At 38.3% G+C, this 14,199-nt stretch overlaps 1 protein-coding gene across 9 annotated transcripts in view; it reads left to right on the top strand.

Annotated features, from left to right (window-relative positions):
* The window catches only part of TRPC6 (transient receptor potential cation channel subfamily C member 6), a 133,285-nt gene extending 120,163 nt beyond the window's left edge, over window positions 1–13,122 (top strand). For 8 of the 9 annotated variants that reach the window (XM_023239036.2, XM_023239035.2, XM_045038173.1 and 5 more), the window contains 3 exons: window positions 1,977–2,060; window positions 10,214–10,289; window positions 11,050–13,122. In XM_023239036.2, the coding sequence (XP_023094804.1) occupies window positions 1,977–2,060; window positions 10,214–10,289; window positions 11,050–11,201 (312 nt within the window). In that variant the 3' untranslated portion in view covers window positions 11,202–13,122. Of the gene's footprint in view, window positions 1–1,588; window positions 2,061–10,213; window positions 10,290–11,049 lie in introns of those variants that run through there. The other variant, XM_045038168.1, reaches the window with a different exon arrangement.
* The last annotated feature ends 1,077 nt before the right edge of the window (window positions 13,123–14,199 follow it).

Genomic DNA, 14,199 nt, shown 5'->3' with positions numbered 1-14,199 from the left:
CCCTAACGAAAGGAGACATCAAATTAATAACTTCCAATCATGAGGTTGTAAATTAATGAATACGTGGTAAATAAGTCAAAGGCACAATGCACAAAGATCCCTTTGTCTGGATCCTCTCCTCTGATTATGAACCTGTCCTCACCCTCCATGCTATATCATGAAAAATGGGGGATGAAAGTGGGCTTGAATCTTGTCGTCACGTTTAATGGTGCCCTTAAAGCATAAATCATGGTTTGAAAGCCAGGAAGCATTATATCATCATAAAGATAAATGAATAACTATTTTTAAGAATAAATATTAAAAATTACATTGTTAAAAACATGTTGAAGTTTGCATTTGTTTCCCACATCCATAGATTAGTAGGACTTGAAGGAGAATAGGTATCCACTGGACTAGTCCCTTCATTGTTGGAGAGAGTGCAGAAAGTTCCAGCATCTCACCTGCTGCTCCAGAGCTGTTGTGGCAGAGCCTTAGTCTTCACATTTCTGTCAAGCACTCTTTTATTAGAGAATCCAAGTTGCCTCTCTTTGGTTCATTTGGCCAATTGTATAATTTTATCTTAATTATGTTTAAAGTTAATATAAAGTGAAAGAATATGGATATTTTGCTGACACTGTTAGAGAGGTTGAAAGACAAGGGGAAATAGCTACATGAAAAGGGGTGCTAATATTTTCAAAATTGCATATTGTGTTTTTATGGATCTTATCAGCCTTAGTATATTCTTCCTGTGCATATAACTTAGCAAGATAATGATTGTTATGTTCTTCACTGAATACCCAGAATCCATAGCACAGCATCTTCATATAGAGGGCACTCCATCAATGTCCAGTGTTCACTGGATGAATGTGTGCATAGCTGTTTTAGGTCAGCATGTGGCCATTTAAAGCATCAAGGCATTGAAGTTAAGGACTTTAATTCTCAATGAGCTTTACTTATAGCAACTTAGATGCCATTGGGAAATATGAATCATCACTGTCTTTGAAGATGGTCTTGAAGTTTCTTGTCCCTTGGAAAACAGTTGTACACCAAAAACAACAACAACAACAAAAACAAAAACACAAATGTGAAGCTGATGTGTTTTGCTCAGGTTCTCCTACTTATTTATTTTTAAAACCATGTTTTTCATTTTAGAGAATGCCATGAAGAGTTTTTTTAATCATTTTCTTAGCATGTTTTTTTTTAAAAAAAGTTTTTAACATTTATTCATTTTTGAGAGAGAGCATGAGTGGGGCAGGGGCAGAGAGAGAGACACACAGAATCTGAAGCAGGCTCCAGTCTCTGAACTTTGAGCACAGCACCAATGCAGGGCTCGAACTCATGGACCGTGAGATCATGACCTGAGATGAACTTGTATGCTTAACAGCTTGAGCCACTCAGGTGTCCTATTAGCGTGTGTATACAGTACTTTACCACCTTAATTGCAGATTGTTTTAGATCCTTTTTATTTGCCTGTTCAAGCAAATATATGGTTTCAAAAGTACTGCCCAAATGATACTATGTAGATCCTAAAATTCAAATGCATTAATTTGTTTTTTATTGGCCCCTGAACTCTGTCTCACAACAAAGTCTTACCCTTGTGTTACTTCAGGCACCCACCTACAAGTGTGGGTATAGTGCTCATGGATGCTGGCCTGTTGCTCCCTTAACAGAGGACTTCTTAGATCACCACCATCACTTCCCCAACTTGTTTGCCTCCTCCTCTATCAGAGATGTGCCTGTGAGAATGTTACAGCATGACTGTCATGACTACATGACTGATAGCCATGAAGTCTATGAAAGTCCTCAGACAACCTTGAATAACCATTGAGAGATCCAGCACCCCTCAGGTTCCTCTGGTTTGTCTTGGAAGATAGACTATAAAGCAAATTAAATGAAAAATTTACATATGTAACTTATAAATTCCTATATATAACTAATAAATATCGTTACATTATTTAGAAGAAAAATAAGAATTTTTCATTCGTTTCAAATTACAGCTTGGGCATAGTAAACAATCAAGTATAAGGAGCTCACAAGATTTCCAGTTAAATAGTTTCAATAATCCTCCAGGAAAGTATCAGGTAAGCATGATTTTTTTTTTTTAGAAAACTAAGACTAGTTATTTGTAATATTTAAAATCCCAAACTATGTGATTCTTTAAGTGAAAATGAACTATTATGTTGTTTTTCTCAATATCAAAATAATGCATGAATTCAACAAATATGTGCCTATACTTTCTAAGGACTGGAGATACATAAGTAAATAAAATAGATGAAGTCTTGGCATCCCAGAGCTTAGAGTCTACATGTTCATTGTAAAAGGCCTATATGTTCATTGTAAAAAGTCTATCCTCACAAAAAAAACATACAGGAGAGAATAAAGTATACCTCAAAACCCACTACTGAGATTTAAAGACTACTTATTTGGTGATATTTGCCAGGTGATGATGTGTATATGTATAATTTTACATGTACTTCAATATTATATAACTGTATATATAATATATAAAGGAGTTAATAGTACTTAAATAATGGCTAACCGTTTTTCACTTCACAAAACATATATTTATATTAATTTTAATGGATGTATAGTACTCTTTGTACAAATATATGATAATTAAAATAATTTCCTATTGATGGAACTTTAACGGTTTTTTTCTACTATTGTAAGTAGTACTAATATGAACATTGTCCATGCACCCAGTTACATCCTTAGAATGAGTTCTTAAAAGTGGAATTTTACTGTCCACCATTTAATTTGGGGTTTAGAGAGTTAGATTTGGTTTAACTATATATCCACCCAGGACTTCCTGCACATGGTACTGAATCTCCTGCATTTCGAACATTCTCATGGTTGAAGCCCAGATGGGGGAAAACTTTGTTACATTGAAACTAGACATTCCAGCGCACTGGGAGGGGCAAGATGGTGGAGCAGCCTGGAAGTTCTCAGCTTCTCTCATCCCTGAAATGCAGCTAGATCAGCACAACCCATTTTTCACACCTGGAAAATTGATGTTAGGATTAACAAACAATCTGCTTAACTGGAACCACAGAACTCAGCATGTACATGGCACAGAGAGGTGAACTGGGGGAGAGAGAAGCTGTGAAGGGTAGGGAGCTGTTTTTGTTTGCAGAGAGGGGACAGGGACAGGCGGTATAGTATAGGAAAAGCACTCCCCCTGAAAGTAGATGGAGAGAAAGAGAAAGTGAAAACACCCACAATGGATTGAACAAAAAAGGGAGAAAGGAGAAAGAAGAGGGTTTCAGTACCACTAGGACTCTATAAACAGGGGAACACAGAGTTGGAAACTCCTCAGCTCAATACCTGGCAGAGCTCTGATAGGGAGTTCTGACAGAGCTCTGAATCCCTAGGAGCATACAGTGAGGTCTGAGGGGTCCATGGGCCGCAGGGAAGAAGCCATTCCTCTGCTAGGAGGGCATTTGGTGGAGGCCATACAACCTCCCCATAGGAAAAGGTCCCAGTGGAGCCCAGAGAACAGCCATGTTTTCTGGTATTGGAACAAAGATGCCAGGGCATGGTTAAACCTGGTGCTAGCTGTGTGTTGTGTTTTGCCATAATCTCTGAGCCTCTGCTGCCGTGTGAGCACATGAACTTTTCCTGGGGCAAGCAGGCACCCAGCCACATTCTCTGAACCTCTGCAAGAGCGCAGCCACACTAATGTTACCTGGGGCAAGCTAGCACCTGGCCATTGCCCGGTGAGACCCTCCCTCAGAATGTTGGAGGGGGTCCAAGCTGTAGGGCTCTCAGAAGTGAGGGGTTTGGAAACACAGCCCCATCTGAGATAAAATTTGGGAGAGAGGTGCTGCCTGGCAGGCTGACAGCTTGGACACAGACAGTGTAGAAGCAGGGAGCAGACAGAAGACAAAGGAGGGGTGCTTGATTGCCACTGAGTGAGAGCATAGAGTTCTGGTGCTAGAGACTGTGAAGCTGGGTGATGCCATTTTTACCTCTCCCACACCTGTGCATAAACACACATGCACGCCACACCTATACACCCCATTAAGCTAAGCAGCACCACCTAGTGGAGAACGGAGCTGTTACACCAAGCCCTACCCAATTGAGCCCTCCAAGAACATGCCCTAGAGGACCACCACAAGTCTCTCCACCTGCTTACTACACAGACTATAAAGTGCATCCTAGTTAGATTTTTAGGGAAAACTGGATGTAATTTATTTTGGATTTCATTATGTTCTCTGGTCCATCTATTCTTTTTTTTGTTTTTTTCTTTTCTTATTCTTGGATACAGAAAGAGAAAAATTTATTTTTTTTTTCAGTTTAAGACTTTTAAAAATATTTTTACTACACTTTTTCTTTTTTCTAAAGTTTTAAATTCTATTTTACTTCGTTTCATTTTATTTTATTGTATAATTTTTAAACATTTAAATATTTTTTCTTGCCTTTTTTCTTTCCCTTTTTTCTCTATTCTATCAAGTTTCTTTCAAAACCAAATCAAAACATATCTAGGATCTAGCTCCCTTTATTTAATTTTTTGTGTTGTTTTCAACTTTATAATTTTATCTTTTATTTCACTAATTCTTTTTCTTCTTCCAAAATGACAAAATGAAGGAATTCACCCCAAAAGAAAGAACAGGAAGAAATGACAGCCAGGGACTTAATCAACACAGATATAAGCAAGATGTCTGAACTAGTATTTAGAATCATGATAATAAGAACTAGCTGGGTTTGAAAAAAGCATAAATCCCTTTCTGCAGAGATGAAAGAAGTCAAATCTAGTCAGGATGAAATTAAAAATGCTATAACCGGGGTGTCTGGGTGGTTCAGTCGGCTAAGCGTCCGACTTCAGCCCAGGTCACGATCTTGCAGTTTGTGGGTTCGAGCCCCACCTCGGGCTCTGTGCTGACAGCTCAGAGCCTGGAGCCTGTTTCAGATTCTGTGTCTCCCTCTCTCTCTGACCCACCCCGTTCATGCTCTATCTCTCTCTGTCTCAAAAATAAATAAATGTTTAAAAAAATTTAAAAAAAAATGCTATAACTGACATGCTATGTTGAATGGATGCCACGGCAGCATGGATGGATGAGGCAGAGCAGTGAATCAGCAATACAGAAGACAAAATTATGGAAAATAATGAAGTAGAGAAAAAAGAGGGAAACTAAGGCAAAAGAATGATACAAGAATTTGAGAACTCCGTGACTCATTAAAAAGGAATAACATCCAAATCATAGGAATCCCAGAAGATGAAGAGAGAGAAAAAGGGGTAGAAGTCTTATGTGAGCAAACCATAATGGAAAATGTTCCTAACCTGGGGAAAGACAAAGACATTGAAATCCAAGAAGCACAGAGAGCTCCCATTAGACTGAACAAAAACCAACCATCAACAAGGCATATCATGGTCAAATTCACAAAATACACAGACAAGGAAAGAATTACAAAAGCAGCAAGGAAAAAAAAGTACTTAACCTACAAGAGCAGACAGATCAGGTTCACAGCAGACCTATCCACAGAAACTTGGCAGGCTAGAAAGGAGTGGCAGGATATATTCAACATGCTGAATTGGAAAAAATATACAGTCAAGAATTGTTTATCCAGCAAGGCTGTCATTCGAAATAGGAGAGATAAAGAGTTTCCCAGACAAACAAAAACTAAAGAAGTTCATGACCACTAAACCAGTCCTGCAAGAAATTTTAAGGGGGACTTTCTGAGGGGAGAAAAGATGAAGCAAAACAAAACAAAACAAAAGAAAACAAAAAATACCAAAACCAACAAAGACTAGAAAGGACCAGAGAACACCACCAGAAACTCCAACTCTACAAGAAACATAATGGCAATAAATTCCTATCTTTCAGTATTCACTCTAAATGTCAATGGACTAAATGCTCCAATCAAAAGACAAAGGGTATCAAAATGGATAAGAAAACAAGATCCATCTATATGCTGTTTACAAGAGATCCACTTTAGACCTAAAGACACCTTCAGATTGAAAGTAAGGGGATGGAGAAACATCTATCGTGCTAATGGTTGCCAAAAGAAAGCTGGAGTAGCCATTCTTATATCAGACAATATAGATTTTAAAATAAAGACTGTAACAAGAAGTGAGGAAGGGAATCGTATCATAATTAAGAGGTATATCCACCAAAAGACCTAACAATTGTAAACATTTATGCCCACAACCTGAGAGAACCCAAATATATAAATCAGTCAATCACAAACATAAAGAAACTCCTTGATAATAATACCATAATAGCAGGGGACTTCAACACCCCACTTACAACAATGGACAGATCATCCAAGCATAAAATCAACAAGGAAACAATGGCTTTGAATTACATACTGGACCAGATGGACTTAACAGATATATTCAGAACATTTCATCCTAAAGCAGTGGAATACACATTCATCTTGAGTACACATGGAACATTCTCCAGAATAGATCACATACTAGGACACAAATCAGGCCTCAACAAGTACAAAAAGATCAAGATCATACCATGCATATTTTTAGACCACAACACTATGAAACTCAAAATCGACTACAAGAAAAAAATTGGAAAGACAATGAATACTTGGAGATTAAAGAACTTCCTACTAAATAAGGAATGGGTTAACCAAGAAGTTAAAGAGGAAATTAAAAAGTACACGGAAGCCAATTAAAATAACATGACGGCCCAAAACCTCTGGGATGCAGTGAAAGCAGTCATAAGAGGGAAGTATATAGCAATCCAGGCATTCCTAAAGAAGGAAGAAAGGTCTCAGATACACAACGTAACATACACCTTAAGGACCTGGAAAAAGAACAGCAAATAAAACCCCAAACAAGCAGAATATGGGAAATAATAAAGATTAGAGCAGAAGTCAATGCTGTCGAAACCAACAACAACAACAACAACAACAAAACAGTAGAACAGATCAATGAAACCAAGATCTGGTTCTTGGAAAAAATTAACAAAATTGATAAACCATTAGCCAGTTGGATCAAAAAGAAAAAGGAAAGGACCCAAATAAATAAAATCAAGAATGAAAGAGGAGAGATCACAACCAACACAGCAGAAATGAAACCAATAATAAGAGAATATTATGAGCAATTATATGCCAATAAATTGGGCAATCTGAAAGAAATGGACAAATCCCTAGAAACATATAAAATACCAAAACTGAAACCGGAAGAAATAGGAAATTTGAACAGACCCATAACCAGTAAAGAAATCGAATTAGTAATCCAAAATCTCCCAACAAACAAGAGTCTAGGGCTGGATGGCTTTCCAGGGGAATTCTACCAAACATTTAAAGAAGAGTTAACACCTACTTTTGGAAGCTGTTCCAAAAACTGGAAATGGAAGGAAAACTTCCAAACTTATTCAAGTGGGATCATGGTGAATGATTCTTTTAATGTATTGTTGAATCCAGTACAGGGCTGAGTCAATATCCGCAAAACAATCAATGTGGTGCATCACATCAATAAAAGAAAGAATAAAAACCACACGATCCTCTCAATAGATGCAGAATAAGCATTTGACAGAATACAGCATCATTTCTTGATAAAAACCCTCAAGAACATAGGGATGGAAGGATAAGACCTCAAGATCATAAAGGCCATATACAAAAGACCCACAGCTAATATCCTTAATGCAGAAAAACAGAACTTTCCCCCAAGGTCAGGAACATGACAGGGGTGTCCACTTTCACCACTGTTTTTTAACATAGTTGGAAGTCCTAGCCTCAGCAATCTGACAACACAAAGATATAAAAGTCATCCAAATCAGCAAGGAGGAAGTCAAACTTCGACTTTTCTCAGATGACATCATACTCTATATGGAAAACCCAAAAGATTTCAACCAAAAACGTCTAAAGCTGATCTATGAATTCAGCAAAGTCACAGGATTTACAATCAATGCACAGAAATTGGTTGCATTTCGATACCCCCATAATGAAGCAGCAGATAGAGAAATCAAGGAATCAGTACCATTTATAATTGTACCACAAAACATAAAATACCTAGGAATAAAGCTAACCGAAGAGGTGAAAAATCTATACACCGAAAACTATAAAAAGTTTATGAGAGAAACTGAAGAAGACACCAAAAAAAGGGGGGCAATATTCCATGTTCATGGATTGGAGAAACAAATATTGTTAAAATGTCAATAGTACCCAAAGCAATCCCTATAAGAATAACACCAGCATCCTTCACAGAGCTAGGACAAACAATCCTAAAATTTGTATGGAACCAGAAAAGACCCTGAATAGCTAAAGCAGTTCTGAAAAAGAAAACCAAAGCTGGAGGCATCACAATTCCAGACTTCAAAATGTATTACAAACCTGTAATCATAAAGACAGTATGGTACTGGCACAAAAACGGACACATAGATCAGTGGAACAGAGTAGAGAACCCAGAAATGGACCTGCAAACATATAGCCAACTAATCTTTGATGGAGCAGGAAAGAATATCCAATGGAATAAAGACAGTCTCTTTAAAAATGGTGCTGGGAAAAGTGGACACTGACATGCATAAGAATGAACCTGGACCACTTTCTTATACCATACACAAAAATAAATTCAAAATGGATGAAAGACCTAAACATAAGACAGGAAGCCGTCAAAATCCTAGAGGAGAAATCAGGAAAAAACCTCTTTGACCTTGGCCACAGCAACTTCTTACTCAACATATCTCTGGATGCAAGGGAAACAAAAGCAAAAATGAACTACTGGGACCTCATCAAAACAAAAAGCTTCTGCACAGCAAAGGAAACAATCAGCAAAACTAAAAGGCAACCAATGGAATGGGAGAAGTTATTTGCAAATGACATATCAGATAAAGGATTAGTATCCAAAATCTATAAAGAACTTATCAAACTCAACACCCAAAAACCAAATAATCCCATGAAGAAATGTGCAAAAGACATGAATAGGCACTTTTCTAAAGAAGACATCCAGATGGCAAACAGACACATGAAAAAATGTTCAACATCACTCATCATCAGGGAAAACAAATCAAAACCACAATGAGATATCACCTCACACCTGTTAGAATGGTTAAAATTAACAACTCAGGCCACAATGGATGTTGGCGAGGATGTGGAGGAAGAGAAACCCTTTTGCACTCCTGGTGGGAATGCAAACTGGTACAGCCACTCTGGAAGACATTACGGAGGTTCCTCAAAAAATTAAAAAATAGAACTACCCTAAGACCCAGCAGTTGCGCTACTAGGTATTTATCCAAATGATATAGGTATGCTGTTTTGAAGGGGTACGTATACTCTAATGTTTATCGCAGTGCTATGGACAAGAGACAAACTATGGAAAGAGCCCAAATGTCCATTGACAGATGAATGGATAAAGAAGATGTGGAGTGTGTGTGTATACACACACACACACACACACACACACACACACACACACACTGGAATATTACTCAGCAATCAAAAATAATGAAATCTTGCCATTTGCAACGATGTGGATGGAACTATAATGTATTATGCTAAGCAAAATTAGAGAAAGACAAATATCATGACTTCACTCATATGAGGACTTTAAGATACAAAACAGATGTACATAAGGGAAGGGAAACTAATATAAAAACGGGGAGGGGGAAAAACGTAAGAGACTCTTAAATATAGAGAACAAACTGAGGGTTACTGGAGGGATTGTGGGTGGGGGAAGGGCTAAATGGGCAAAGGGCATTGAGGAAGACACTTGTCGCGATGAACACTGGGTGTTATACGTAGGGAGTGAATCACTGCATTCTACTCCTGAAATCATTATTGCACTATATGCTAATGTAAATTTTAAAAAATAGAAGTAATGCACTAAAAAAAAAGAAACTAGACGTTTCTGAATTATTAGCAAGTATAAAATCAAAACTACCTTTCTTGGTAAGGGAGGTCAAAACATAAATGAGTGTATGTTTGCTTAATTTGCCATTTCCACATCCAATACTATACACACCGTCAACCTCCTCAAATGAAAGGCATTGTTTTACTCTACTACTTTGCAAGTAAAATATAAGCAGTAAACATCAAGGGGTAGATGTTTTTTCTAAGCCTATTCTTTTCTCAAGAATTAACTTGTGAGTCATTAGCTCTGGTAATGTAAAAATTGCTGTAATAATTTGCCGATAGTGTGCATTCCATGCCAGATAAATCCTCCTAGTCTTTGTTAGCATTACTTCTAAGGTCCTTGCAGGGGAAAGACCCAGACAGTTATTCCAAATGAAAGATTTGTCATAAACATAAAACTGAGCTGGGTTTCTCCTTTGTCTAGAAAATTATGAAGAGGCTCATTAAAAGATACGTCTTACAAGCCCAGATAGATCGGGAGAGTGACGACGTGAATGAAGGTGAGCTGAACAGGGGCCAGCTGGCCCCTGAGCCTGAGTGTGGGTGCAGCCCTGATGTAGAGCTGGAGGAAAGCTGAAGAGAGCGGTTTGGGGAGGGTGAGCCTCCTAGGGAAGAGAGGGAGGGTCTCACCAACCGTCAGCGCTACTAAATAGTGTCAGAAAATAGGCTGTTTTTCCAGAGTTGGGGCAGGTGTCACTTGCGACATAAGTAACTGTTGCTTTTGGGGAGTGGCTTGCAGGGATGAGGAAGTGGTTGGGAAAAGTAAAAGGCTCTTGCCCCCAATCCTGCAAACATTTGCCATGAATGTTTGTTTCCTTTTTACTAGAGAATCTAGAAAAGATACTCAGATTCCTCAGTGTCTTTTAAGTTGGGTTGACCTGACAAGATGTAAGTTTTGGGACCTGCAACAGTAATGACTGTGGCTTTCTCAGTAGAAGGCACTACCATCAAGTGCTACCCCTGTGACTGTTCAAAACTAATAGGTCCTCAAGTCAGCAGATTTCCTCAGAGTCCGACGGAATTGGCACCTCTTCCAATTTCCTTGGGACTTTTGTTACCATTTTTTCTCTATAACCTTTTCATTAACCAAAGGCTTTAGCTGAGAAAATTGAAACCTGCCCCCTTAGGAAGTTTTTTCCTTTGAAAGGATTCAAACTACAGATGTGTGTGGAACTGACTGATTTCATTCTGTTCCAGAATCACTTGTTTCTCTGCATTATATATTTATAGTTGACTTCCTATCTCTCTTGTTTTTTAAAGGGGAACTGAAGGAAATTAAACAGGACATCTCAAGCCTCCGCTATGAGCTCCTTGAAGAGAAAACTCAGAATTCAGAAGACCTCGCAGAACTTATTAGAAAACTTGGGGAGAAATTATCAACGGAACCAAAGCAAGAGGAAGGCAATAGATAATGCAAAGATGTCCATTAAAAATCCTATTTATTTGTCTACTTGAAGCCATATTATTTTCCAATTTATTTTTTAAGTGCCATTGTGACCATCTTTTAGACAAGAAAATGTCCAAAGATAACTTGGGAAATTCCATTATCTGAAACCCTAATATTTAATATTTTTGGTGATTAAATTTCATTGTTCAGGCTAAAGTTTGCGGATTATGGTGAAAATTATGCCCAACTATTTGATGTTTTCTTGAGCATAACAATCATGATGCTGTGATTGCTATCTAGTGTCTGCCTGGGGATTGTCTTGGCTGGTAGGAGGCTGACACAGCACACTCTCCGTGTGGTCTTTACCTTGAAGGTGATTTCAGGTAACTGCTTGCCTGCCTTATGGATTCCCTGATGGTGACTTCCAGCCCTGAAATCTAGGGACAGATAATCTGTAGCTGTTTGGAAAATGCTATTTAATCTTCTGCTCTAAGCCCTCACAGAATATGATTGGTAATATCTGTGCAAAATTGGGTTAAATCTTTCCTAAATTTGCCATTTCACCTCTTTGAAAACATTACACTTAACAGTGAAAAAGTGCTTCCTCTACTGAGCCCTGGGAACATGGTTTAGTTTGTGTGTGTATGTGCATGTGCATATGCATACACACGCGAGTGCACATAGAAAAGTGTGTGTGAAATGCTTGTCCTGTTTTCTTTTGTAGCCAATATGGACTCTCAAAACCTCTTTATCTTTTGATTTTTACTGTGACCGAAAAATTATTGTCCAAATATGAATCCTTTATTGGAGAAGTATCAAAGTCACAACTGATTATGATTATTTGGTCCAATTATAGCATAATGTTGTGCTCTTTTTGAGGCATTTACAGGCAAATCCCACATTTGGCATTGAGTATAAAGGAAGCGGTGGAGGGAACTTGCAAATACTTACCTTTATTCTCAGTATGTTCTACCCTCTGTCAAAATATATGAAGCAGGGATGTGCGTTTGTAGGCATCCACGTAGGCTGCTCTTACGATGTGAAGCAATATCTACAACGATTAAAAGAGAGAGGCGAAAGTTCATCTTTTCAACTACACAGACTACCAACATTTAAATGATGCTGGGTATTAACTGGAAATGTTTCTTTAAATTCAGTAAAGAGAGGTTTCAAATGCAAATTTTTAACTTCATTTTAGAGATAAAATAGTCACAAAAATCTAGTTAGCCCCAACTTTGAATTAATTTAAGTCAAAGTAGTTTTATGTAACCAGATCACAAAATGCAACTGAAATTTGCACTCAGTGATTTTGTATTTGTGGGTATCATTTACTGAGAAGTTATTTAGTAATACAGAAAAGGCAGGCTTTCAAATGTTTTGTGACAGTATTTGAGCCAGAAGTTGTAAAAACCAGCCTCATAGCAAATGCACTATTAGCAAGTTAAAATAACCTAACATCCACAAAGCCTTGTGTTGTGCCATGAAGGAGATTGGCCTCTATGCCAAGGGGTGCTCTGTGACAGCAAATGGGCTTGACTCCAAAGAATCTAGAAAAGATACTCACATTACTCAGTGTCTTTTAAGTTGGGTTGACCTGACAAGATGAAAGTTTTGGGACCTGCAACAGGGATGACTGTGGCTTTCTCAGTCATCAAGTGCTACCTCTGTGACTGTGCAAAACTAATATGTCCTGAAGTCAGTGGATTTCCTCAGAGTACAACGAAATTGGCACCTCTTCCAATTTCCTTTCAATTGGAACATGAAAAGAAACCAACCACGTTTTAAGAAAGGTTTTTAAAAATTCCAACAAGAGCTTAATTAAAGGCATATTGTCAGAGGATAGCCATCAGCATGACTATTCCGCACAAGTGTCAAGGCCATTGGCTTTAACTCTTGTATTCCTGTTGTAGTCAGCCTAACATATAAAAATAAAATGATTAATCAGATTAAATGTATTTGTTCATCCTGTTCTCTCGGCCATATTTGTCTGCTCAAATTCGGTGCTTTCTGGACGCTTGTAAGGAGGGCAGCACAGTGATGTCTGACTCTGACCATACAGCTGCTTCCTGGAGGCCAAGCCACAGTCACACCTCATAGCAGACCTACTACCAGTGAACAAAATGAAGTCCCACTTCCTCGTTTTACTCTACTATTTGTATTCCTCTGAAACTGAGAATTAACACAAATTCAGTATGGTTTTACTACGTATATCAAATGGGTGACCAGAATCTACTGTCTGCTTAAAACTTTGCTAGGGACCAAAAGTGAAAAATGAATGTCTGACCTCAAAGAGCTTGCAGCCCAGTAAAGAAACAGGAGTATAAGAAGCACACAACTACAAGAAAGGTTTCCTGAGTCTCTACTGTGTGCAGGCACATGATAAGTGCTTTCCATGCATTATTGAATTTAATCTAACTTTATGCTGATAACAACTGTATGAGGTAAACACTATTAATACCCTCGTTTTAGAAATGAGAAAACTGAGGCTTTTAGAAACTAAGTAACTTAAATATAGAATAGGTGCCAGAGCTGGGAACAAAACCCAGACTTGCCTCACAACAGAGGCTTCACATTTACCTGTGGTCTTGACAGAAAATACTGGAGTGTGGTTGTCTCACTGTAAAACTCACCTTTCAGTCTCCAGGTGAGGAAAAATGGGCTGTATCTGAACACCCTAAAGTCCATTACTTGCCAATGCAGAGACAGACAATGGTGTTAATCATGGAAGGGTGTGGGTAAAGAGAAGATTTGGCTTTGAAAGGATTGCATATTAAAAAAAATAATAGATGGGGATGTACATTAGGGGGTGGAGACAGTGTGAGCAGGGCCAAGAGCTGGGCATGTGTGGGGGACACTAGGTTCTGCAGAAAGAAATAGTAAATCCAGTGGCTGTAACTTGGTGAGGAGAACAGATTGAGAAGTCTGTCCTATCCATCTAGACCATGTGGCAGGATTTGCCAACCAGGCAGACCGACCAACCGGTAGCATCACTGTCGGGACCAGTTTCCAGTTTCAGGCTGAGA

Source organism: Felis catus, chromosome D1 (genome assembly GCF_018350175.1).
Source record: "Felis catus isolate Fca126 chromosome D1, F.catus_Fca126_mat1.0, whole genome shotgun sequence".
Lineage (NCBI taxonomy): Eukaryota > Metazoa > Chordata > Mammalia > Carnivora > Felidae > Felis > Felis catus.
This window is presented reverse-complemented; position numbering and strand designations above follow the sequence as displayed.